At 42.8% G+C, this 25,252-nt stretch overlaps 4 protein-coding genes across 5 annotated transcripts; 3 read left to right on the forward strand and 1 right to left on the reverse strand.

Moving 5' to 3' along the window:
- Positions 1–53: 53 nt before the first annotated feature.
- LOC116161325 (ABC transporter G family member 20-like) lies at positions 54–10,098 on the forward strand. 2 transcript variants are annotated; one of them, XM_031474644.1, is made up of 10 exons: positions 54–134; positions 7,666–7,778; positions 7,836–7,995; positions 8,041–8,397; positions 8,447–8,926; positions 8,976–9,141; positions 9,191–9,306; positions 9,351–9,421; positions 9,471–9,736; positions 9,778–10,098. In XM_031474644.1, the coding sequence occupies exons 2-10, from the start codon at positions 7,672–7,674 to the stop codon at positions 10,077–10,079; spliced, it is 2,025 nt and encodes a 674-aa protein (XP_031330504.1). In that variant the 5' UTR covers positions 54–134; positions 7,666–7,671; the 3' UTR covers positions 10,080–10,098. The 2 variants fall into 2 exon arrangements, with proteins under 2 accessions (XP_031330504.1, XP_031330503.1); XM_031474643.1 differs by lacking the exon at positions 54–134 and adding an exon at positions 5,438–5,558.
- A 4,250-nt stretch (positions 10,099–14,348) lies between these two features.
- On the forward strand, positions 14,349–15,487 carry LOC116162407 (trypsin-4-like). The gene is made up of 3 exons (XM_031476022.1): positions 14,349–14,377; positions 14,960–15,127; positions 15,178–15,487. The coding sequence occupies exons 1-3, from the start codon at positions 14,349–14,351 to the stop codon at positions 15,485–15,487; spliced, it is 507 nt and encodes a 168-aa protein (XP_031331882.1).
- Positions 15,488–15,646: 159 nt separating this feature from the next.
- Positions 15,647–16,559, reverse strand: LOC116161332 (trypsin 3A1-like). Its single transcript, XM_031474655.1, has 2 exons — positions 16,322–16,559; positions 15,647–16,276 (listed from the first exon to the last, which is right to left on the reverse strand). Exons 1-2 carry the CDS (start codon positions 16,552–16,554, stop codon positions 15,709–15,711), a joined length of 801 nt encoding a protein of 266 aa, XP_031330515.1. The 5' UTR covers positions 16,555–16,559; the 3' UTR covers positions 15,647–15,708.
- A 5,615-nt stretch (positions 16,560–22,174) lies between these two features.
- On the forward strand, positions 22,175–24,386 carry LOC116161329. Its single transcript, XM_031474650.1, has 9 exons — positions 22,175–22,421; positions 22,465–22,725; positions 22,775–23,140; positions 23,187–23,369; positions 23,409–23,568; positions 23,613–23,704; positions 23,751–23,978; positions 24,026–24,129; positions 24,180–24,386. Exons 1-9 carry the CDS (start codon positions 22,332–22,334, stop codon positions 24,361–24,363), a joined length of 1,668 nt encoding a protein of 555 aa, XP_031330510.1. The 5' UTR covers positions 22,175–22,331; the 3' UTR covers positions 24,364–24,386.
- Positions 24,387–25,252: the final 866 nt, after the last annotated feature.

The raw sequence follows: 25,252 nt of genomic DNA on the forward strand, positions 1-25,252 counted from the left end.
CGGTCAGTCACTTTACTCGTAGCATTAAAATCTTCTTATTAGAACGCATTCCACGGTTCAGTTGTAGGTAACTAACTCGATTAAGTTCAGTTGAAAGTGGTAAAAGTGCCAGACAAAAGGTTCCATTTCCGAAGGTAATTTTTAATTATTGTTATTGTATAATTGCATTAATCTCCCTTTGAATATTTTTACAATTAGGATCCTCAGAGGATCTCTCAATACTTTTTATGATCCAAGCTATTCTAAAGAAATGGTAAAGTCCTTAGAGACTTTTATGGACCTTTGAAGACTATAATAAAAGATCTTAAGGCTTTTTCAGACTTTCAAGGATGATTTTGGACCCTTGACAATTTTTGAGGTTTATTGAACTGAGCTGTTGTTGGACGCCTTTGCAGACTAACAGTTTTCAAAAGGCTCGTGGAAACACTTTGGATGGTGCTTTAAGAACTACTTAAATCACCTTAAAAATGTTCTTAAGGTTTCAGGAGCTTTCTGTACTCCTTTTGACACCTTAAGAGCACTCTATTTGTTCCTTTAAAAAGATCTAAAGCTCCTTAGAAAATATTAAGAGCCTACTTTCAATGACAGCTAATACTTTTTAAAAGTATTTAATACCGAACCTTGAAGAGCTCCTTAGGGACTACTGATATTAAAAAATTAAAGGATCAAATCATTGTTCAAAGGCGTTTAAAGATTTAATTTGCCTATAGAAATTCATAATACTCTTTGGGTATTGAAAGATGTAGCCTTTGTGAGCCTTTTTTTAGATGTCTCCAACGGTTTAAAATTTTTGACAAGGGCGCTAAAGAGTCCTCTAAATCTTGTGGACTCATCAAACACTATCCTCTCTTTAAGAGCTGAACTTGAGACTTTTTCGTCTCTGGGAGATTTTAATGGCCTTAAAGACCTTTAAAGATCGGCTCGAGTAATTAAAGGAGCCTTTAAAGATCTTTAATCTATTAAAGGTTACCTCCCCGAAGAAACTGCAAGGGGCTTCAAAACCTGCTCGCTCTAAAGTGCGCTATCATTTAAGAGCCCTTGAAAGGACTTAGGAGGTAGGTCTCGAAAAGGTTTCTTGGGCTTTAAAAGTTTTAAGGAAGAATTGTTCAAACTCTCCTATGAGATATTGAAATGGTTTGAAAAATTTCAAAGGCTTTTTGCTTTTACAGATTCTGTAAGGTGAATGTTTTTTCTGAAGTCATTGAAGTCTTTAGAAAGCCTTTCGAGTTTTCAAGGGTCTAAACAGTACTCATCTAATATTGAACACTGTTCCGTATGGTTCTGCCCCCCACCTCCAATCTATTTCAATATCCCTAATGAGTGGCGTGACCCCCCTCCCTCTTGCGGCGTTGAAGTGTTAGGGCAGAGCCTTAAAACCTTTAACACAATTTTCAAGGATTTAAAGTTTTAGAAGCATTGAACATTTCGTCCTTAGGAACTTTAGAAGCCTAGAACCATGGAAGGTTTAAATATCTAAATCATTAAGGCGTTAGAGCCTTAAGCCTTAAAATGTATTTAGTTCTTGAGATGCTGCGGGCTTAACCTTTTGGAAGCTTTTGAGCTTTTTACCCTTTGAACCCTTACACTTATTTGGAGGGTTGAAGTTTTAAGGAGGTTTGTTGAAACTGAACGTTTAGGCCCTTTCGTTGGTTTTTGGGAGCGCTCCATGGTTTCTAATGATGTTCAAGAGTATTTAAAAAGCGTTGATCCCATTTAAAGGTCTTCAAAAGACTTTATCAATTTTCAAAGACACTTGATCTTTAACAATCGTTGAGAAGTCTTGAGTTGAAAAGTTTTCGAGTGTGCCTAGAGCCTTACAAATGCTTTCAAATTCCCTTTAAGATCTTGTTTGAGATTTAAGTGTCTTTAATTGCTATTAAGGACCTTTAGGAGTCGCTACGGCGTTCCAAAAACCTTGGAAACTCTTCACGGTTCTTAAAGACCCCTAAAGTTCGGCTTAAAAGAATTTCAAGGACTCTAAAAGGGAACTTTAGATATTCAGTTTTCAAAAGTCTCAGTAATACGTGTCCGTAAAGGATCTATTCGATATTTAGCAACTAAGACTTTAAGGGTCTTTAGAGGCTGTAAGAATCTTGGGATTTTGAAACGGTTTTAAAAAAAAGTCCAAGAACCTGTTTGGGTTCTTTACAAAATTCAATTATCAAAAACCTCGCAGAACCTATAAGGTACTAAAAAGCCCCCCCCCCCTCTCTATTTCTATTTGAATAATCCTGATATTAATTAGTATTTAGGGCCCTTAAAGGTCCTAAAAGCTTTACAAGAGCGCCAAATGGTTATCAAAGGACCTCCCAAAGATTTTCCCTTTAAAAGCCGAACTTTTAGATACTTTCGGGAGTCTGTGAGACTTTTTTAGGGTCTTAGGCCTTTAGATGAGTAATTAAGAGGGTTTTGCGACCTTTAAAGACATTTAATTTTGAAATGAATTCAAAGGCCTTGCCTATCCGCTGTTTCACACTCCCCAGTGTCCCCGGTGCAATGTTTTCCCCATAAAGCGTGTAGTGTTAGCACTTATAGGATAATTTTCGAGAAAAGCAATTATACGATCCTGAATCCTTCTAAAAACAGTATCGGGGGGTCTGGGGGGAATGCCATGATTTATTTTTTACCAAAGTTTACCGAGAGATCTAGGAATAACAATAATTAACTCGTCTGCCTTTTGTTGGGGGTACTGCTAGGGGGTATTCCATACCACCCCAGACCCTCGGTGCTACGTTTTTCCTCCAAAAGTCTACCGTTAGAACTTTTACTATAAATCTTTCAGAAACTTACAAAGGCGTCTCAAAGCTCCCATCTGAAAAAGACGGAAGGGAATCCAAGGCTCTAAATAGTATAGTCGAAGGATTTCTTTCTTTTTAAAACCTTTAAAGAGAGTTTTCAAACCCTTAAGTCATAAATATTAAGCCTTCAAGAGTTTTTAAGGGTCTCTTCTTGAATATATGTCTCTTCGACTCTTGAAAGTTTTTTAAATCCATTAAAGGTCCGCCCACAAAGAAGCTCCAAGAGGCTTCAAAACCTTCCAAACGCTTTGAAGTCTTCTAGCGCTTAAGAGCCCTCGAGGGGATTCAGGAAGTGGGTCTCTAAACAGCTTGTTGGGTTTTTAAAGGCTTTAAGCTCTTTCAGAATTTTTCAGGTTCACCTATGAGATTTTGAAATGGTTTCAAAAATTTCAAAGGCTTTCAAATATTTCAATTGATCTCAAAAATGTATAAGGTACTGCGGAGGTCATTGAAGTCTTTAGAAGCCTTTAGAGTTTTCAAGGATACTCATCTAATACTGAACACTGTTCCGTCTCATTCTACGCCCTCCCCCCCCCCACCTATTTCAATATTCCTACACATTTCTTTGAAGGGAGTGGCGTGGTCCCCTCGCTCTTGCGGCGTTGAAGTGTTTGGGCAGAGCCTTAAAACCTTAAAACTTGTAGCATGTAGGATTTGAAGCCCATGAGTTTAACACACCTACCAGTTAATCTTTTCAAGGAGGTAAAGCTCTGGAAGCATTGAATATTTCGTGATTAGGAACCTTAGAAGCCTAGAACCATGGAAGGTTTGAATCACTAAAGCGTTAGAGCCTTAAAAAATTGCTAGTTCTTGCAATGCTGCGGTCTTAAGCCTTTGAGCACTTTGAACTCTTGCACTCATATGCGCTTTGAAGGGTTGCGTTTTAAGGAGCTTTATTAAAACCCAATGTTTAGACCCTTTCGTGGGTTTTTGGGAACTTTTCATGACATTAATTGGTTTTTAATGACGTTCAAGAGCTTTCAAAATCATTTAAAAAGGGCCTAAAGCTCTTCAAAAGGCCTTTGTAACCTTCGAGTGTTTGAGATTTACGGACCTTTTAAAGACCTTTGATAGTCGCTGCGGCTTTCCAAAACCTTTTAGGGACTTTTAAAGGTTTTTAAACGGTCTAAAAGGAAACCGTGTCCGTAAAGAATCTCTTCGAGCCTATAAAGATCTAGGGTTAATTATATTGTCAAAGAACCTCTAAGACCCTCTAGAACATGCCGAATGCTTTAGATCTCTAGCGTTTAAGAGTCCTAGAGGATATTTAGCAAACAAGTTTTTAAGAGCCTTTAGAGGCTTTAAGAATCCGGGGATTTCTGTACTAAGTTTTGAAACGGTTCCAAAAAAACTACAAGAGCCTTTGTGGGGTCTTTACAAAATTTACAGGTACTTAAATGTCCCCCCCCCCCCAACCATTTCTATTTCAATAATCCTAACATTGATTAGTATTTAGGGTCCTTAAACGTCCTAAAGAAGCTTCAAAATTCGTAGTGTGCTAAGAGTAACTCCAAATTCCATAATAACGGTCCCAAAACGGAGCCTTGCGGCACTCCTCCGCTCACCGTAAATCTGTAGGCCTGAATGTAGTTGCGTATTCTTCTCTTGGCCATCTCTTTTACTGTCATCTGGGTAGGTAGGGAATTAAATGCGTTCTGCACACGCTATTATCGTAAGCGCTCTAGTTCCATTTAGGCATCGTGTATTTTCTGTAAAGCATCCATCTTCCACTGCGGTGGATATCGGTTAGTTCTTATGACTTCATCAAAAGGTTTGGTGAAGATCTTTGAATGCTCCTTGGCCACGAGCGCCACCAATTCCGTAAGAAGACTGGTTCGCCTCTTCCTTTTTCGCCCGCTTTAAACTTGGGGCACGCCATTGACCACGGCGCGTGGCCGTCTTTTTCACACGTGGTGCGTCGCTTGGGATTAGTACACTTTTTCTTGAAGTGCTCTTCCTGGTTGCAGTTGAAGCACCGATTCTTTTTGTTTTGTTCCGGCAATTTGAAGACCTTAAAGAGTAGTAGCCTTTATGACTTTCAACTACTTTTTTCCAAGGTCTTTATGAGACACCTAGGAGCTTCTAAAGATTTTGACATTTTTCCAAAAAATTAAGAACCTTTAGGCCTCTGAGACCACAAAGGAGCTTTTGCAGCCTTAAAGGTCGCTAAGAATTTTTAAGAGGTAATTAAGAGCCTCCATGCATTCTAAATTCTTCAAGTCTTTATTGGACTAGTGCCCAAAAGTCTGTAAGATAAGGTTCCATGAGTCTTTAAGAGCTTATAAAATGTGTGGAGTCTCCAACGCTATCAAAGGGTCACCAACAGCTCTTGGGAGCCTTGTAGACCCTTGGACGTCTTTGCAACCTTCTGCAAATAAAGTTTACAAAAATTTTTCGAACTTTTTCTTTGGGCCAACGTAATTCCCGTTAAAGATAACCCAAACATTGTGGAGCCTTACTCAAAACTTTTGAGGAAATCTAACGCTTAATTAAACTTGATCTGCAAGAAAAACTACAGCAAGGACGAACGAGTTTCCGCGATTAATTATCGACGTCGTTCCATATCGGGTAATTCCTACGCGCATATCAATTTCCTTAGAAGTCTTTAATTTTGTTTGTTAATCGGAATTTTCAATTAAGTTCATTAGTTTCAAATTGGAAATCAATGCATTCACACCATATCGAAAGTTGCTCGTGGTTTGCTGAACACGTTTAAAGTTACTACAAAAGCAAATGGGATTATTAAATTGTACGGTCGATGTAAGTGAATCTCTAATTAAGTGTAATTAAGATCAATTAGTGTTAACTGGAATGTTACGTAAATTCAGTTTAGGGAATTATTGAAACAGGTTTGCACAGAATTATCATTCTGCTTATTTGCATCCTCGTAATTTGAGGTCTCCCATGTTTATTACATCCGCTTCTTCAAATTCATCAATTCTGTTGCGTCTGGTTCATTTGCTTCATGTAAAGCGAATGAGAACTTTTCTGGTGTTTGATTCCCCAAATCGTAGATCCTCTCCCGAATCATAATTTTTTTTGGTTTTTGGATGTAGAATATGCAGGATTAAAAAAATGACACTTGCTCTTCTTTTGGCGTTCTTCCTCTTCTCTATTTTCGCTCTATTTTCACCGTGATTTCTCCGACAAGCATTTCTCCTTTCATCGTCGCTCCTCTTTTCCTTTCCTGCTATAGCTGGTTCTACTCTTCTTTTCTCAAAGCCTTTGCTAATTTGTTCGTTCTTCCTTTGCCCCTTTTGTCTTGCTCTATTCTTTCTCTGGTCCTGCTCTAGTCCTTCCATATTCCACTGTTTCTGTTACCAGAAGGAGGTCTGCCTCTTTTTCAGCCCTCCAGATAGATTAAAATTATATCTTTCCATTCTTTATTTACTCCACTTCCACTCATCCCCTTTTTACTAACTGGTATTTTTTTTCTCTCCCGCTTTTCTATCTCTGTACCCCGCTGCTTCTTCCATTCGCCTCCCTTTTTTACCACTCCTCAACCTCCACTCCAGTTTCCTGCTCGTTTGTTTTATTCTTCTTTAATTCTTCGCATGTTCACCGTTCTTCACCGTCTCGTCCTTATTCATCTTATGCTATTCTCGTTGCGCTTATTTTGGTTTTCATGTGGGCTCTTGCCTTACTCATTTTCTTCTGTTAATTTGCCCATTCGCCGTTGTTTTCCTATGCACCTTCTGCTGTTTCTCTACCTCCTCCACCGTAAGAGTACTAAAGTTTTAGGGTAATTGTTCGAAAATAACCATCAACTATTTCGTTTTCTAGAGGGTGGGAGGAGGGGAGTTGGTATTCCATACCACCGGATACGGTCTCTGCGGTAGGAAGAAGAAAAGGGGTGTTCCATACCCCACACACCCACCTGATCTACGCTCTCTGCTGTACGGAGTCCCTAAACCTAAACGGTTTGAGAAAACAGATGGTATCCGGGGGTATGGGGCATACCCCCCAGTAGACGACAGTTGCATTACCATTTCCGGAATACCAACATACGAATATTGAGGTTTTAGCATAATTTTTCGGAAATTGTCATCGCCTTTTTCGTTTGCTATACCCCCTCTACGCTCTCTGCTGTACGGAGTCCTGAAGCCTAAACGGTATGTGAAAACAGGTGGTATCGGGGGTCAGGAGAGTATGGCATACCCCCCAGTAGATGACAATTCCATTACCATTTCCGGGATACCACCATAGGAATATTGAGGTTTTAGCATAATTTTTCAGAAATCGTCATCGACTGTTTCGTTTTGTTGGGGGGTATTCTATACCCCCCAGACCCCCCGGTTCTATGCTGTACGGAGAAGAAGCTCTCATAATTCTTCCGCAATGACTGTCATGAAAATCTTGAAGGGTCAACGGTTCGTGAAAAAAGGTGCTACCGGGGAGTTTGGGGGTATGGAGCCCCCCCCCCCCCCGGACCCGTTGGTTCCAAATTTTTTCACTAACTGTTTGTGATTCATGACTCTTCTGGCAGTTCCTACGGAAGGATTATGAGATCCTCTTCACCGTACCACAGAGAATGTAGAACCGGGATGTATAAGATAATTTCCTCCCCCTATGCTCCGTTTCTGCACGTTCTTTTACATCTTTTTTGAGCTCCTGGTCCCTCTCATATGTCGCCTTGCTTCTGCTTCTTGCTCGATCATTCTTTCAGCACTTTACTTACTCCGTTCCTGCGGCCTTTTGGATCATTAGGTCGTTTGTTCTCTTTCTCTCTTTTTCCAATCCATGTTCTGCACACTTTCTGTGCCTCTTCTGCCCTGATGCAACCCTTGCTTTGCTTCACGTCGGTTCACTTAGAATATTTCTGTTCTGTTTCTCTGTTCAAATGCTGTAAAACGCATCTTTTTCCCAGATCCAAATGGAGGAGCCGGCCATCCTGGTTCGGGGCGCTTGCAAGCATTACGGTGTAAAAGATCGGACCAATGTGTTAGAGAGTTTGGATCTGACCGTGCCGCGAGGTTGCATGTAAGTACAGCCTGTATTTATTATCTAAACCACTGCCAACTAGACCTGCCTCCATAGATACGCCCTTTTGGGCGCGAGCGGTTCCGGCAAAACCACGCTGCTAAACTGCATGGTGGGAACCAAATGTTTAAATTCCGGAACGATTCGTCTTCTCGGCACTATCCCGGGCGAGAGTGGGGCGGCGTCCCCCGGACCGCGCGTCGGGTACATGCCCCAGGTAGGTGAAACCTCGCGAAAACCTGACTCGATTTGTTAACTCCAGGAGAACGCCTTGTACCAAGAGCTGACGATATGGGAAACCATGAAGTACTTCGGTTGGATAGCTGGGATGTCCACGGATGAGATCAAGTCCCGGTTGAGGTTCCTAGCAGAGCTGCTTCTGATCACCGATCTCGACCAGCAAATCTGGACGTTGAGCGGCGGGGAGCAGCGGCGCATCTCGTTCGCGGCCGCGCTCCTCTACGGCCCGGAGATTATAATATTAGACGAACCCACGGTCGGCTTGGATCCAATCTTAAGGGAGTCGGTTTGGAGGTACCTGATCGATTTGGTCGACCGAGAGCAGTGCACCATCGTGCTCACCACGCACTACATCGAGGAGACTCGTCAGGCTCACAAGGTCAGTGCTATTGGTCATAAACGCCACCGTCATGGTTGACGACTTGCAGGTCGGGTTGATGCGCAAAGGGTACGTTATCGCCGAGAGCTCTCCTCGAGCGCTTCTACAAAGATTCCAGGTGGACACCTTGGAGGAGGTGTTTCTCAAGTTGAGCACTCTTCAGGATATAACCGAGAAAGACGGATCCACTAGGTTCGTTTGCCGGATTCAGGACGATTTCACTTGCAGCACCGCTAAAAAGTACAACCACCCAGTGCGCACGTCTTCACCAAAGCACAAGATCAAGGCGTTAGTCTGGAAGCAGTTCGTGACCCTTCTAAGAAACGTGCCTTTGCTACTTTTTACTGTGATGAGCGCCGCCTTGTCGGTCAGTCTGTTTTTCATCGGTGTCGGACACGATCCCACCGGTATCACAGTGGCCCAAGTCAATTACGAAACCAACCGCTCGTATTGCGCACCGATACACTGTGACAGCACCTCACTCAGCTGCAACTACCTGGAGATACTCAGCAGCAGGTTCTCTAACTTGGTAAGCTTGGGCGTCGGCGTCTGCGGCAATTGACCCCTTATCCACGCAGAGGCACTTGTCATCGGAAGGTGAAGCCTACGCGCTGCTACGTAGCGGCCAAATCCAGGCGTTCTTCGTCGTGAAGGACGACTTCAGTCCGAATATGAGGCGTCGAATTTTCGACTCGAGAAACCTCCTGACGCCAGCAGGTGTCGACGTTTATCGCGACTATACAGGTGAGTCGATGGATTTTGATTCCTTCCCCAAACGTGGTTATATTTACAGCCAAGGACATCGCAATGTACACCAAGAAGGTGACAGTGGATGCGTTCGACGAGTTCACCAGCTTATTCTTGGACTCGTGCAACGTGAACCGGAAGCTGATGAAGGCGCCCATTAATGTAAGCAGTTTTGATTGTGTGAGCTTCTTTGGCACTTATTGCAGGTGGAAACTCCAGTGTATGGGGAAGCCAGCGTGGAGACCACCTACATGGGAGGTCCCGCTTATTTGCTGATGTAAGCTGCTTCAAAACTGGAAAGGTCTCCACTGATTGGGGTGTTATAGGGTTTCCTTTTGCGTGGCTTCCATCGTGACATCCTGCTCTGTTCTAATCGAGAGGAACGAGGGAACCTACGACCGCGTCTTCGCGATGGGCGTCAGACACGTTGAAATACTCATCTCCCATATCATCACCGACTCCTGCCTAATCGTTGGGCAAATCGTCTCCTCGCTGTCGGTCGCGTTCCTAATCTTCGGCTTGCCTCTGAAAGGCTCGATCTTTCTAATATTTGCCTTGGCGGTCGCGAACAGCTTCAGCGGAATGTGCTTCGGTAAGGCTCTCGGAGAAGTTGTGTACTCAAGCTACTTCTAGGTTACGCTATCTCGAGCATCCTCAAGAACGAATCCGCCGTGATGCACTTGCTTTCCGGAAGCATGACACCCGCCGTCTTGTTGAGCGGCACCATGTGGCCAAGGGAGGGAATGCATCCGTTCCTGCAGGAGGCGGCGTGGTATCTGCCGATTACGCAAGCCGCCCACTCCATTTTGAGTATTCTGCACAGAGGCTGGGGACTTTCCAGACCCACCGTGTACCTCGGCTTTGCGAATTGCTTTTCGTGGGCCGCTATTTTTCTAGTCATTTGCCTCGTATTTTTAAGATATGAAAAAACCTAACGAGAAATAAATTTGCTACACTCAACGGAACACCTTCTAACTTATCATGTCTTCCTGATAGAAATTCTTAGGATTACAGAAATGCAAAGAGGTTTTCACACGCAAGGAGAACTGACGTTCCCCTGACACAAACCTACCTATGAAACATGGTTGCATTCGAAAGACATGAATCTCGAAAAGATCTTTGCATCAGGGTTACAGAAATGCGAAGAAAAGTAAAACATATTGACAATTATTTCCTCACGCACTGTGCACTTCTGACGCAAATGTTTGGTTTGAAAGTAGTTGCATTAGGAGCATTATAATATGTTCTCCTAATAGAAATAAATCCTTGAAATCCCAGAAGGTGGCTCACTTTCTCCCTGTTATGGTATTCCGATAGACATTTTCTCGCTGCGGGATTACAGAAATGCAAGGAGGTATAAAAGTGATTGGCAATCACTCCCTCATGTCGCTGCATCAGGAGTAGTGTATGTGCTCCTGACACTACTGTTATGCTTTAAACATGGTAATACGAGAAACACAAAGTTCCCGGAGGGGGTGCTCACGTCCTAGCACCAAGAGTACTAGATGCTCTCCGGAAACATTTATCTCAAAACTCTTGTTGTACTTGAGATACAGAAATTTTACATGACAAACACCTCCTTTAATATGATTTCTCTATACAAACTTTTTTCAGGATTACAGAAGTGCAGAGGGTGTAAAATTTACTAACAAATCACGTTCTGTGCACTCCCGACACTGATTTTAGTTTTGAAATTTGATGTATCAGGAGCATATTCTCCTGGTAGAAATATACCATTAAGACGTTGTGTCAGAAACACAGCAGCAGGTGTACACCTGACTCAAACTTGTTTTGAAAATTATTGCCTTCTGATACTAATTGACACTTGCAACATTGTTGCATTAGAAACACAGAAACCACCGAAATGGCCTAACACGTTCTCTTCTCGCATGTCTTCCTGGTAAAAATTTTCGTGGAAAGATCTAAAATGCTTGTATTAGGACCACAGAAAGTTAAATAATTTACTTTCTCCAAAAGTATTCTAAGAGCATTAGTGAAATATCAGGAGGTTTAGCAAAAAAATGTACTTTCCTGATATAAATGTTTCATTGAAAAACCGTTGGGTGAAGGCTCTCCAAACTCACGAGACATTCTTATGTTCTTTTAATGAAAATATCGTTTCGAAGAACTGCTCATCAGGATCCCAGAATCAATAATTATTCATTAGAAATCTGTTCACTATTTTGTTTGTTTTCCATCAAAATGTTTTGTAGGATCAGGGTAACAAAAAAAACCGAAGAGGTATACAATTCTCTCCAAATATGATGGCCTGATAGGGTATTAGATCCATAAGCACGTCAAGATGTGGCATGAATGAAAGGTTCTTTTGGAGTCTGGTTTTATTAGACTACAGAAAGATAAGAATGTGTATCTAAAATTTGTTGGAATTCGCATTCCCTGGTTCAAAACACCTCACCTCAATTTGTTCTTTGAGAAACTATTGTATTCGGTCCATGGACACGTCGCATACTTCTGACCTGTTACGCTGTACTAACAGAAACTTTAACTAAATTGTTTTATGAGGACTACAGGAGCCCCATGACGTTTCTCTGAAATTTATTGGTAGCCATACTCCCAGGTACCATGTCTTCTTGCTGCACAAGGTGTTAGGTATTAGGATGACGGAATCGCTAGAAGAGTTCCTATTTATTGATACGCATCTTTCACGATATTATGTCCTCCTGATAAAAGTTAGAGATTAGAAGCGCAAAAAGATGTCCCTACGTACGATGCTATCCCGACACAGAATTCTCTTTAATCGGAGATACTTTCCCATGCACAGCAATCTTTGGTAGAAAACCTCTTTCTTACTATGTTCTCCTGATTAAAATTGTATTTGGTAACTCGTGCTAGGTACACGGACATAAAAGATCAATGTCGACAACGCCTTCTCTTCTCTTGTTTTACCGATTAAAAATTCATTTTAAAGAGTTCATCTATTAGGACCTCAGAAATCAGAAGCACCACTAGTTGTATTTGGATTTATAAAACCATCACAATTTTTTGGTACCTCGCCACGTATTTTTTTCATGTTACAAAGCTTGCTCGCAATAGGTAAGAAGGTACTTTTTCACGTTCTCCTGATACCTTCTTCATTGTATCAGAATCACAGAACGCACAAGTTGGTACAAAATTTACTCATAAATACCTTTTCAGGTGATATCGTGATATCGTTTAGGATTCACGTTTTCATAGGTCCTTTAACACACACTTTTCTATTGAAAGTGTGTTATTATGGTTTGTCAAATACCTCCTCATCTAGTATGTTCTCTGGATAGAAACCTGTTTCATCACGATTGAAGAAACCTGCCTAGGTTCAAATAACGTTGACTTAAATTTTCGGGGCTCCAATATTCTACATTTAAAGATTTCCAAGGTTTTAAGGTTTCAAGGTATCAGGTTTTCAAAGTTTTTAGATTTCAAGGTTGCAATGTTTCAAAGTTTCAAGGTCTCAAAGTTTCAAGGTTTCAAGGTTTTATAATCCTCACAGCGGATCGATGTAGAGTTTGAATGTTTATGTGTTGAAGGTTCTCAAACCCTTTAAGGTGCCAAGGCATAAAGGCTTCTGATAGTTCAAGTTTTCAAAGTTTAGAAAGGTTTCAAAGCGTCAAGGCTTAATAACTTCAAGGTACCGAAACTTCAAGGTCTATAGAAATTCAAGAAATTAATCCTTTCAGGCGTAAGTAACCTTTAGACACCACAAAATTCGCATGTTCCATGGTTTCAAAGAAATGTAGAATTCAATGCCACCAAACTTCAAGGTTCCAATGCTTCACGTCTGTAAGACTTCAATATTTTAAGACCTTAAGGCTTCAAAAATTTAAAACGTTTACGTTTTGGCACTTGGGCCTAAGAATGTATCAATATCATTTTACTTACTAGGCAATAGTGTCTTTAAGAGCCCTTAAAGGGTCTTTATTTATAAGAGTGCTAGAAGTTTAAATTCCATTAACAGCCTTGACGACTTACAAAAGCCCTCCAAAACTTTCTAGAATGTCCTAAAGCCTTTTTAAAGCTCTTATGACCAATTCCAGGGACTTTTAAGTGTTCTTAATAGCCTTATAAATATTGAATGTGCTCAAGGTCTTTAAATTTCAAGGCCTTCAAGATTTCGAATTCGATTTCGATGAGTTCAAAGGAATCCACCCTTCCAGAATTCAAGGTTACAGAATTTCATAACCCTAAGGCTTCAATTCCTCATGGCGTTTTCAGGTTGCAAACGCTCCAAGGTCACTGAACTAGTACTGTAGGCATCCATTCCTCAATGCTTTCAGGATACGTAATGCTCCAAGTTGCGTTTAAGTTTCCAACCCTTGGAGGTTTCCAAGGCTTTGAGTCCTGAAGACTCCAAGGGATAGAAGCTTTAAATCTTAAAGATATGGAAGATTCTAAAGCGTCAAGGCTTAATAACTTCAGTGCTTCAAAGCTTGAAGGTCTGCAGAGCTTTGAGTATTTAATCCTTTAAGGCTTAAATACCTTAACCCCCTTATGATATTGAGCCTTTATAATCTGCAAAGGTACCTCAAAGTGTCTTATAGTTGAAGGGTTTAAAGCTTTAAAAAAATTCATAATTGAATACTACCAAGACTCTAGTGCTTCACGTCTGGAAGATTTCAAGGCTTAAGCCCTTAAGGCTCCAAAATTTTAAACCATTTTGTTTACGCCTTGGAACTTGGGCCTATAAAATCTTAGTCATCGCTTCTTTAGCGGCCCTTAAAGGGCCTTTACCAGTGTTTAAGAAAGGCTAACGGCCGATAAGGGCGTTAAAAGTTTAAATCTATAGTCACTCTAAGGCTTCAAGGCCTTAAATCTTCAAAGCACCAAGTTCGGAGTGTTCAAAAGAATTCCCGCCTCCACGATCCAAGGTTACGACATTTCTTAACTCTAAGGCTTCAATTTTTCATGGCGTCTTCAGGTAGCAAATGTTCTAAGGTCACAATGAACTGGGAGTTTAGGCCATCTACTCCTCAAAGCTTTCAAAATGCAATGCTCCAAATTGGGTTTAAGTTTTAAACGCTTGGAGGATTCTAAGGCTTTGAGGCCTTAAGACCTGAAGACTCCAAGGGATAGAAGCTTTAAATTTTAAAAATGTGAACGATTCTAACGCGTTAAGGCTCAATAACTTTAAGGCTTCAAAGCTTGAAGGTCTGTAGAGCTTTGAGTATTTAACCCTTCAAGGCTTAAATACCTTAGCCTCCTTTAGGATGGTATTGAGCCTTTATAGCTTACAAAGGTACCTCAAAATGTCTCATATTTGAAGGTTTTAAAGCTTTAAAGAAATTCAGAATTAAATACTACCAAGACTGCTCCACGTCTGTAGGACTTCAAGGCTTTAAACCCTTAAGGCTCTAAGAGCTTCTAAAAATCTATAAAGGAATAGAAATCCATTTAACAGTTTTTAAATTTTTTTGAAAATAATCTCTAAGGTCCTTTCCAAGAGCACCCAAGAAACTTCAAAGGATTTCTAGAAGCTTGATGTGAGCCTTGGAGAGAACGGCCTTAGCGGAACCTTGTGTGTTCGTTCCGGGCTTGAGAAAGGCGAATAGGTAACATAACTAAAGGAATAGAACCAATAGTGTCTACCATTGCACCCCAGAGTGATTGCAGGAATAGCAACGGCCCTAATGTAGATCCTTGGGGCACTCCACGTAAATAATCCATATGCAGACCTTACGCGAAGATATATAAATTACAGTCGCCCGCATAAACACAGAAAAGGGCCAAGGCCTTCAAGCAATCAAACCGTTTCCCAAGGTAAGCTTGGGCGATAACAAAAGTGGGTTAGGTCAATTTTGTCTCGGCATTATTCATACAGCTGGACATGTTGCTTGTGGTGGCTCTACTCCTCGCTGCGGACGCATACGGCCGAAGCTCGCGGATTTTGGGCGGTGTCGATTCGCCATTTCGGTGCGGCGGAGCATATCTGCGCTGGGTCGATCATCGGGCGAGAGTGGGTCTTGACCGCGGCCCACTGCGTCGACGGGTGAGTCGTCTTTTTTGCAATTTTAAATAAGATGGGGTCCGTTTTTTTAGATTGGCCCCCGACGCTTTGAAAATTGTGGCCGGTACCACCAAGTTGACTGGCGGAGGTCTTAGCCACCAGGTGACGGAGGTGGTTGTACACGAAAGCTACGACTCCTACTACGTCAAAAACGACGTGGCACTGCTGAAGGTGTCCACAATAGAATTCCACCCCAGGCTTGTCGCTGCCATCTCCTTGGACCATGAGGAGATAGCCGCCGAGGTTCAGTGCGTGCTGAGCGGGTGGGGGATGACGGTCTACCCTGGGCCGGTCAGCGACAATCTACTCTACGTCAACTTAACAACGGCAAAGACGTCATGAGACCGATCGACGTATCCCAAATCTGCGCGTTCAGCAAACCCGGGAACGGTGGGTGCAAGTACGACTCCGGCGGGCCCTTGGTGAGATACATCGCTGGAACGCCGCACCAAATTGGGATAGTCTCATGGATGATACTCTGCGCCAAAGGGTATCCTGACGTATACACCAGAATCTCCCACTACCTACCCTGGATTAAAGAGAAATGTGCGTGTATTGGCTAATTAACAGTGGTCAAAGAGTGACAGGTCATTTAAAAACTTAGTAATAAAGTCGTTGATTTCCGGATTGGAAACTTTCGTGAATACATTCGGTCGTCTAGGAAAACCGCATCCGTAGCCCCACGAGGAAATTCCGCTTAGCCTCCCCCCGACCATGATCGCACCACCCGAGTCGCCGTAGCAGACGTCCTTGCCTCCCTCTTGGTACCCGTAGCACACCATTCGGTCGGTTACGCTCTCCTCCGGGTAATATCTGGCGCAATCATCGTGGTGGATTCGCGGCAAACGCACCACGTTGATCTCATCGGGCATAGGGCCGTTGAACGAGAGCTGCCCCCACCCGGCCACCATCCCCATGCGTCCTACCGCTACGTCTCGACCTCTGACCTGTGCAGGTATCGCCCTAATTTTCCATTTAGGCGAAAATGTTTCGTAAAGTAACAGAACGGAGACGTCATAGTCGCTGGAGTTCGCAGAGTACTTGGGGTGGGAGCAAATTTTCGCCACCTGCAGAACTTGCCCGCCTCTCTTGTGGTACGAGCTACCTCCACGTACCGTAATTATCTCCGGTCTAAAATCTTGGTAAGCGGCGGTTTCCAAAGTTAGCTGGACTTACCGGGTGTTGTAAAGGCAGTGAGCAGCTGTGAGGGCGATTTTGGGCGCGATTAGGGTGGCCCCGCAGTAGTGGGCGTCGAGCTTCCTCAGTGACAGCTGGTAGGGGTGCTTGTCGATCGTCGTGCTTGTTCCACCAACAACTTTCGGTTCAAATCCGAACTGCGAGTGGGCTGTCGAAAGGACATTGTCACTGGTGAGCACTAGTGAGTTGAGTAAATAAAGAGTTTTCCACATCGTGCTCGTACTATGCGCGGTTTCGTGATATAGCAACAGCTCTCTGTCTTTGTTTACTGTTTGAGATAATACGAACCTTGAGTGTACCAAACGTGAACGTACAAAATATTTGCGAATACTAAACCTGTCCGTTATCTTTCAGCCAACACGCTTTGGCAATTCCAAGTAGGTAACCGCATTCAAAAATTGGAAAAAAAACTTCTGTTCTCCTCATACCAACGCAAAATACCTATGGAACGATCCTCTCATTACATTAGTTTAGTACCATGTTCTTCCAATAAGATTGTGTACGTCAAAAACTGCCACGTTTGCATATAACACAGACATAATGCGAAACAGAACTGTTCTCCTGTTACCAGATCGGATACCGTAAAAGATGTTGCAATTGTCTGGGCCATATAAACACAAATATCTTGTGTTCCCCAGGAACCTCCATTGTAACTATCTTAGAAGATGATTAGGTTGCATTCAACGTAGAAACAAAAGTTCTGCTCTCCTGGTACTTTACTTGTGCGTTTTCAATTCGAACCCAACTTTATTGTGTGGGCCTTTCTAGTGCAGCGCGATTTGAGGTCTGGATTAGGTTTATAAAAACACTATCAATCGTAGAAGAAGCAACAACAAAGAAAAAACTCATGGCCTAATATGGAGAAGGAAGGGAAAGAGCATATGCGCGAAAAGGTAAGCGAAAGAGTAGAAAATTGCACAAATTGAGCAATATAACAACAAATGAAGAGTGGAAAAGAATAAGTGATGCAGCAGGTTAGAGAGGAATGCGGTTAGATAAGCAGCAGGGATAAGTGAAGGAAAAGCAAGAAGAGTAGAAAAGGACCAGAAGTGGGACAAGAGAAATAAGAGAAGAAGAGCAGAATTTGAGCGCAGATGTGTGGCAGTAGAGGAATTCCGGAAAAGTAGGAGAGAAAGGGTAGGTATGGAAAGAGCAGACGAAGAGTGAATAAGACAAGATAAGATGAAAGAAACTGTATAAAGGTCGAGCAGAAGCGGCGGCAGAAGAAAGCAAGATGGTAAAATGAAACGCGAATAGGGTAGCAAAAGAAAGAAGGGAAGAACCGGGCAAAAACAGGCAAAAGATTGGCAACGGAAGAATAGGAGTACGCACAGAAATAATTGAACGAAGGTGAAAAAGAAAGGGGGTTAGTAAACAAACCGAAAACGTGTGGAGGAAGCGCAAAAGGGACGTAAAGCTAAAACTACGGAAGAAATGAGATGTTGAAGAAAAGTACAAGGACAGAAATATAGCAACGGAGTAGAAATGGATAAAAAAAGAGAGCAATAATGAGAATGAGCTAGGCACGAGGGAGAACGAAAGAGAAACAAGCTATCGGAGGAAAGACACGAAAAGAAAGGAACAAATATTGAGCTAAATAAAGACAAACGATGGGTGCAAAAAGAGAGGTGCAAGCGGAAGAAAAATGAAAGCAAAACGAGAACAGAAGGAGTAAGTAAATAAAATGAAAAAATGGAAACCATTAAAACGAAAATGAAAGCAGATAAATGATGGAAGGGTGACAGTAAGAATTAAGTGGGAAAAACGTTGGGGCAGATGATGGGCGAAAGACGAGCAGATTAATCGTAAAGGGGGAAGAAAGTAGAAAACAGGCGGAACCCGTGTGAAAGGTATACAAAAGAAGATTAGAATAGGAGACGACTAAGGTATCGGGGATGTAGTGAGGTGAAGAGATGTAAAGAAAGCAGAGACCTAGAAAAAACAGGGTAGGAGAAATACAACATAGCAAACAAAATGCAACGGAGCAAAAATGGAAAGATTTTCAGCACAAAAGCGGATCAGTGGAAGATAGTCAGGGGAAGAGTAGAAAAAGAACCATTCAGAAAGCAGAAAAAGAACGAAAATATGGGAAGAGAAGCAGGATATTGTATAGAAGGAGAACAAAGAACGGTACGGGAACGGCAGAAGAGCAGAGGAGCCAAGAACAAATTGGGGACTGGCTAAAAAGCACAGCAAAAGGGCAAAATAGCCAAAATTCAGCAAAACAAGTACAGGGGAGAACAAAAGAAAAACGGAAGAAAAACAGGCAGAACAAATATGAGATAAGACGCGGTGAAGCAGAGGATTATAGAACGGGGTGAAAAAGAGGGAGAAAGACCCGGGTAAGGGTTGAGGGAAGAAAGACGACAGTGTAAAATCAGAGAGATAGAGGAGCGGAGAACAAGCGGGAGAAAAGGCACAAGAGAAGCAGAGGTGCAAGCGAAAGAGAATAACGGATATATATTGGAGAAGAGCAGACAACCAAGCGAAAAACCAAACACAAGAAGAAAGTAACATAGCAGTTGGATAGAGCAAAAGGGACAATGCACAGAAAAGTGGAAGTATAAGAAAGGAATCGAATAGAAGGCAAGAAAGGGGAAGAATAAGAACAAATGCAATCAAGCCAAAAAAAAAGAAACATAAAGTTGAATGAAAACATGAGATCGTCTCCTGTTTTCAGAAAGAGAGGAGTGAGGTGAAAGACTATCGGAAGAAAAATGAAGAAGAGGGAAGAACAGAGCAGGAGTAAGAAGGACCAAAGGTGTAAGAAAATCGAATGAAGGGAGGGGATAGACTGATGAAGGACCAAACGAGTAAGACCGTGAGGCAAAAGAAGTAGAATAGGGACACGAAGTGAACAAAGAATACAAGAGAAGCACATGAAAAGAGCGGAAAAGCAAGTGAAGACAGATGTGCAAAGGAAATAAGAGCTACAGAGAAGAGAAAGGAGCAGAAAATCAGAAAAAGGGAAAGAAGCCGGGTCAAACGGAATCCAGTATGAATAAAGGAGCAGTGTAAAAATTGAAACAGCAAAAAAGAGGAAACGAGCAGGAGCGGAAGTGCATAAAAGAGAAAGAAAGATAGAGGAGGAGGAATAGAGAAAGAAAACAGCAAAGGACCAGGAAATGTAAAGATCTGAGATTGAAGGAACAAAAAAGTAAACAGCATTCGAGACGAGAGTAAAAGAAAGAGAGTAAAAGTGCCATAGGAATACGAACGGACGAGAAGGCAAGTGGGTACGGAAAGTTACGATACTACAATCGTTTCCGTTACACTGTAGCTGCCTAGGAAAGAAACATATATTTTTTTGGATGTACGGTGTGTTGGAGAACGTATCACCGGGGGGTCTGGGGGTAGGGAATACCCCCCCCCCCCCCCCCCCCAGCCTACAAAGTCATGGGATAAGTTGTAGAAGACAAAACACTGAATTATCCTTTCCTAGGAAGTGTTTTATGAGGGATGGAAGATTCGACGATCTTCTATGAAAGCTATCACGAGACCTTAGAGATGAACGACATGTGGGAAAACTTACTACCGGGAGGTCTGGGGGGTATGGAATACCCCCGATTATACAAAGTCCTGGGATAGTTGTAGGAGAAGGAACATTGAATTTTTATTCCCTAGGAAGCAATGGGGAAACGAAGATTCGATTATCTTCTATGAAAAACTATCACGAGAATGCTTGGAGATGAACGACATGTGGGAAAACTTACTACCGGGAGGTCTGGGGGGTATGGAATACCCCCGATTATACAAAGTCCTGGGATAGTTGTAGGAGAAGGAACATTGAATTTTTATTCCCTAGGAAGCAATGGGGAAACGAAGATTCGATTATCTTCTATGAAAAACTATCACGAGAATGCTTGGAGATGAACGACATGTGGGAAAACTTACTACCGGGAGGTCTGGGGGGTATGGAATACCCCCGATTATACAAAGTCCTGGGATAGTTGTAGGAGAAGGAACATTGAATTTTTATTCCCTAGGAAGCAATGGGGAAACGAAGATTCGATTATCTTCTATGAAAAACTATCACGAGAATGCTTGGAGATGAACGACATGTGGGAAAACTTACTACCGGGGGGTCTGGGGGGTATGGATATATTCATGGAATCCCCCCCCAGTGTACAAAGCCCTGCGATAGTTGTAGGAGAATAAACATTGAACTTTTATTCCCTAGGAAGCAATGGGGATAGGAAGATTCGATTATCTTCTATGAAAAACTATCACACAAGTCCGTAGGGATGAACGTTATAAGGAGAACCGGGTAGTCTCAGGGGGTATGGAAGTCCTGGGATGGTTGTAGGAGTAATGGGAAAGGTTCGATGATGTGCAGAAAATTTAGGTAAATAGATTCTGCTCCTCATCGTGTTTCTGTGAACTAGATTCATTTTTAAAAGAAAATTTTGAATAAACCGAACGTGTCAGGATCACAAAAAATTAGGAAAACACAATGCGCAATAATTGTACAGTAAATAGATTTTGCACCTCCTCCCTGTAAAACGTAAGGTTAACATGTCCTCCTCTAGATTATGTACTTCTGTTCCGATAAGTAACAATCTTATGCAGCTTTAAGCATTTCTCAGCTCCTAATATAAAAATTATTCCAACTTTCTAGAAACTTTTATGCGCTCCTGATACACAATTTCTGAATGAATCATGTCTGTAATTTTTGTTGTTTTATAAGAAAATTGATACCGCATTGTTCACTTTGAGTCTAATATATCCATACACACCTCCTCACGTTGATACGTTGTATACGAGTCATAACTGTGGTTTTCCCGCTTCTAAATGCTCCTGATTAAAAAAACTAGTAACTGTTTTTTTAACTTTAAGCCTACTATGACCCCTTGATTGTGTACTCCTATTAAACTGACCTTTGTGCGCTGATGTGCTCTTCCGATCGTGTATACACTCCTGTTTCGAAGGTAATAATCTATATTCTGACTTTTAGTTCACGGATGTACTCCTGATACAATAATCAATGCCTGAACTAGTCATGTCTGCAGCCTTGTCGCTTTTAAATACTTCGAATGCAAGAAAACTAATTTTCTATTGTTATTGTCGAGTTCGATGTACCTATATCCACCTCCTTTCATTTAATCACTCCTGTTCCCAAGAGCAACAACGTTTCATGTACTCCTGATACAAACATCATGTCCGTAGTCCTCTCGCGTTTATATGCTCTCCTAATTCTCGATTGTTAACTTTGATCCTAATACACACTGTACACCTCCTCTCGTTTATGCACCTCTGTTTCCATAAATAAGCTATCCCTACGCTGATGTACCTACTGATACGAATGTTGACCTTACATGCACTGATGCACTTCTAGTACGATCCATTAAGTTTTAAAGGATGGTATTTGGACGTTTCTCGTTTTTATGCTCTCCTAATACAAAAATTAGTATTCGATTTTTTTTATTTTAGGACGATTTCATACCCCCCCCCCCCCCAGGCTCTCCGGTGCTACGTTCTCCCTCAAAAGGTTCAACTATAAACACTATCCAAGAGTTATGGTCTAAGTGCGAAGCGGTCTAAACGGGAGAGAATGTAGAACCGAAAGGTCTGGGGGGTTTGGGGGTATGGAATAGCTTCCAGGAAAGAAACGCACAATCTTTACGGAAGAATGTGGAGCCGGGGGATCTGAAGGGTTTATGGAATAACTCCTTGGAAAAAAGATTAATTGCTTATTTCCCCCCATGTTCGTATGAAAAGCGCAGGATGAGTGGTGGAAAAGCAGAGAACGAGTAGAAGAGATGGAAGTGCGTAAGGGGGGAATGTGGAGTAAAAGAGCCAAAGTGCAAGAACGAAGAGTGAAGAAGGCGAATAGCAGGGGTGAAGTAAGAGCAGAAGGCTGCAATTTCACGGGTCCAGGATCGACACTGATTTCTCAACCCCATCGCAAACAAAACAATTTTGACAGTTCAAACTTGTTTTTAATTTTTTGTCATTTTACTCATTTTCTCTGCTTTTGCTCCTACCAAAAATGGCGTCCAAGGTCAAAACCGTGTCGCCGGAGAAGAAGTTCGAAATGGACCTACAGGCAGAGGACGCCTTGAAGCGGAGTATGGTTCAGGTAAGTCCTCTTCGAATCGATTTTACCATCAAATCGAGAGTAGTTTAGGAATTTGGTGAGCGAACGCGGTGCGCTCACCTCCGACGCGGAGCTGGCGCGTTGCATGAAGGTGAGCCAGATTTTAACTAGAGAGCACGTTGACGTCCTCCTCGACGTGCTGGTGGCGTGCAGTGCGGGCAAGCTTGAGCAAGACGAGCGGATGAGATCCGAACTGGCCGCCCTCGTCGTGGAGCGCGAGGAGTTTTCGAGGAGAATCATCGAGAGGAAGCACCACTTGCGGGAACTAGACAGTGATATCACGGCGGTGAGCTTGGGAGGCCGCACCAAGGCAGTGATTATCTTACCTTATTTAGAAGCGCAAGTTGATTGATGAAATTTCGACTCGGGTGCCGTCGGATTTGCAAATACTGGAACGCCAGTTGCTTGGGCAAAAAACTCTGGAGGGGCTCGAGAATAAACTTGACACCTACATGAAGCAGTTCGGTTTGATGTCCGCGGATTCCTGTCGCTTACGGCTGGAGATCGAGCACCAGCTCATCGAGAGGGAGAGCTTCAACAAGCTTTGGTACACTTACATTGCCAATTTGAACAAAGGCAAGCGGATCATGATGGACATTGTGGAGCAGGCGACCCTCGCCTACGACCGCAGAGACGAATGGATCGCCAGACTGCAATCGTGCAGAGACTTCGCTTACAACGACTACATCAGGGCGACTCAAGTATCGCCTATCTCAACGCGTCAACTTACCACCTGTTGGTCTTCAGGAGATGGACCACCTGCAGAAGAAGCTCGACAAAGATCGCGACCTCATCGAGTTTGTTGGCGTCAGAGAGCAGTACCGAAACATGAAGCAGCTGCTCGAACTCAAAAGAAAGCGACGGATGGAAAAGCGCGAGGAAATGGAGGAAGATCTCAGGCGCTACGGTGCAATTCTAAACGAAATCCAGGTTACTCACACCTGCGACGGTTCCCGTAACCTCCCGTAGAGTTTTAGCCACATCGAGCCGAAGAAGAACACCGGTAAATTCATCGCCAATTACGGCGCTGTCGAAACGGTAAACCTCGCCAGCTTCGTCTACGTAGAGCAGCTACAAAGTGACATCGAAAACGTCACCGAGGAGATAATGGGATTGCAGGGAGATATCGGTGAGTCGACGCGCTCTAACCTCCAACGGATTTTGCCGTTTCAGTTCGACAGCGGAACCTTCAGGCCGCTCGGGCGGTGCAGCAGAAGACCAAGATCGAAGATCTGAAGAAACAGTTCCGCGCCGCTAAGAAGGAGGTGGCAACCGAACGCGTAGTTATCAGCTGGTGACGATTGCTTTCAGGCCGACTCGGCGGAAAGCGCCTCGAAATCGATGAGGAACAACTTCCAGAAGATCTACAACGGCATCGACAAGCTCTTCAAGATCTGCAAGTGCAACGTCGCGCCTCTAATTGATCTTCTGGGGGAGAACACCAAGATTAACGATTTCAATGTTCTTCTTTACCTCCAGATCTTGGAGAGCGACGTCGTCGATCTACTCGCAAATGCGTACTACAAGCAAAAGACTGCGGTAAGGCTAAATCTTAGCGTGACCGATAACTTACCGACTGTGCCTAGGCGAAAGCTAAGGGAAAAGCTGCGCCATCTGTTATCAGAGAGGAAGCGCTCGTCGCTCCCATGTACCAAGTAAAATCTCTCGTCCCCACGAATCCATGTCCTTTGTAAGCTCGAGACAGGGTGGGTGCTGATCTATAAGAAATATTCATTTCAGGTGCGTCGACTTGGAGATGGTCAGTGACGTAATTGACACTCTCCAGCAGGTTCAGAGTAAAGAGGAGGTGGATTTGAAGTTGAAGCTAAGGTTGAAGTTGCCCGACGGTCTCAACCGATTGCACAACGTATCAGCCTGTCACCTCCCCAAGTCGAGACAGATTATTCAACGACGATACCAGTAGATTAGGATTATTTTGTTTTAGGTTTTTGTACGTTTAATGCCATATTATTTAACATTTTGATGTCTTCTCTCTTAATACCTTTTCCGATTTTAACTGGGCATGTAAACCGTTACACTTCCCCCTTCCTAGAATTTTAAAAGCCACCAAGATTACAATGGCCTGATACGACACACTGTCACTTTTGGATAGTGCTTATAGGTAAACGTTTTGAGGGAGAGCGTAGCACCGTTGGGGGGGGGGGGTCTGAAATACTACACCTACGAACATCTTATGAGTAATGAATCTTTTTTGTCAAGGAGGTATTCCAATACAGCCCCCCCCCCCTCCGCCCTAGATGCCATGGTTCTACAAAGATTTTATCTTTCTTTCCTGGGGAGGGGGGGCGGTCCTACATTCCTTCCTAAGACGTTTAGAGTCCGTTGCCCTTCAATCGTAACCGTGAATGTTTTGAGCGAGGACGTAGCCCCAGTATGCACCTCCTTTATTATCTCTCTTTCTCTGTTGTGCACTTCCTCTACTCGACCCCGCCTTATCACAGGTCATAAAGAGTTAATTGTCTATTTCTCTCCCATTTGCCATTTTCTTCTCTATTTGCTTGCCTTTATTTTTGAATGAGCGGGGTTTCAGCCAAGGCTGCTCTACCAACCCAACCCACTGTACATTTACAAATATCCATTCTTCTGTTTTTCTGCTCCTTTCTCTTCTCTGTAGCTCTTATTTCCTTTGGACATCTGTCTTTTCTTGCTCTTCCGCTCTTTTCATGTGCTCCACTCTACTCTACTGCTAATTTTCATCGCTGCTTCCCCAATGTTCACCTCGTGCTCTCATTCTGCTTCCTTTTCCACGATCTCTTACCCGTTTGGTCTTTTATCAATCTGTTAAACTGATC

This window comes from Photinus pyralis, unplaced genomic scaffold (assembly GCF_008802855.1).
Source record: "Photinus pyralis isolate 1611_PpyrPB1 unplaced genomic scaffold, Ppyr1.3 Ppyr1.4_LG10, whole genome shotgun sequence".
Taxonomy (NCBI): Eukaryota; Metazoa; Arthropoda; class Insecta; order Coleoptera; family Lampyridae; genus Photinus; species Photinus pyralis.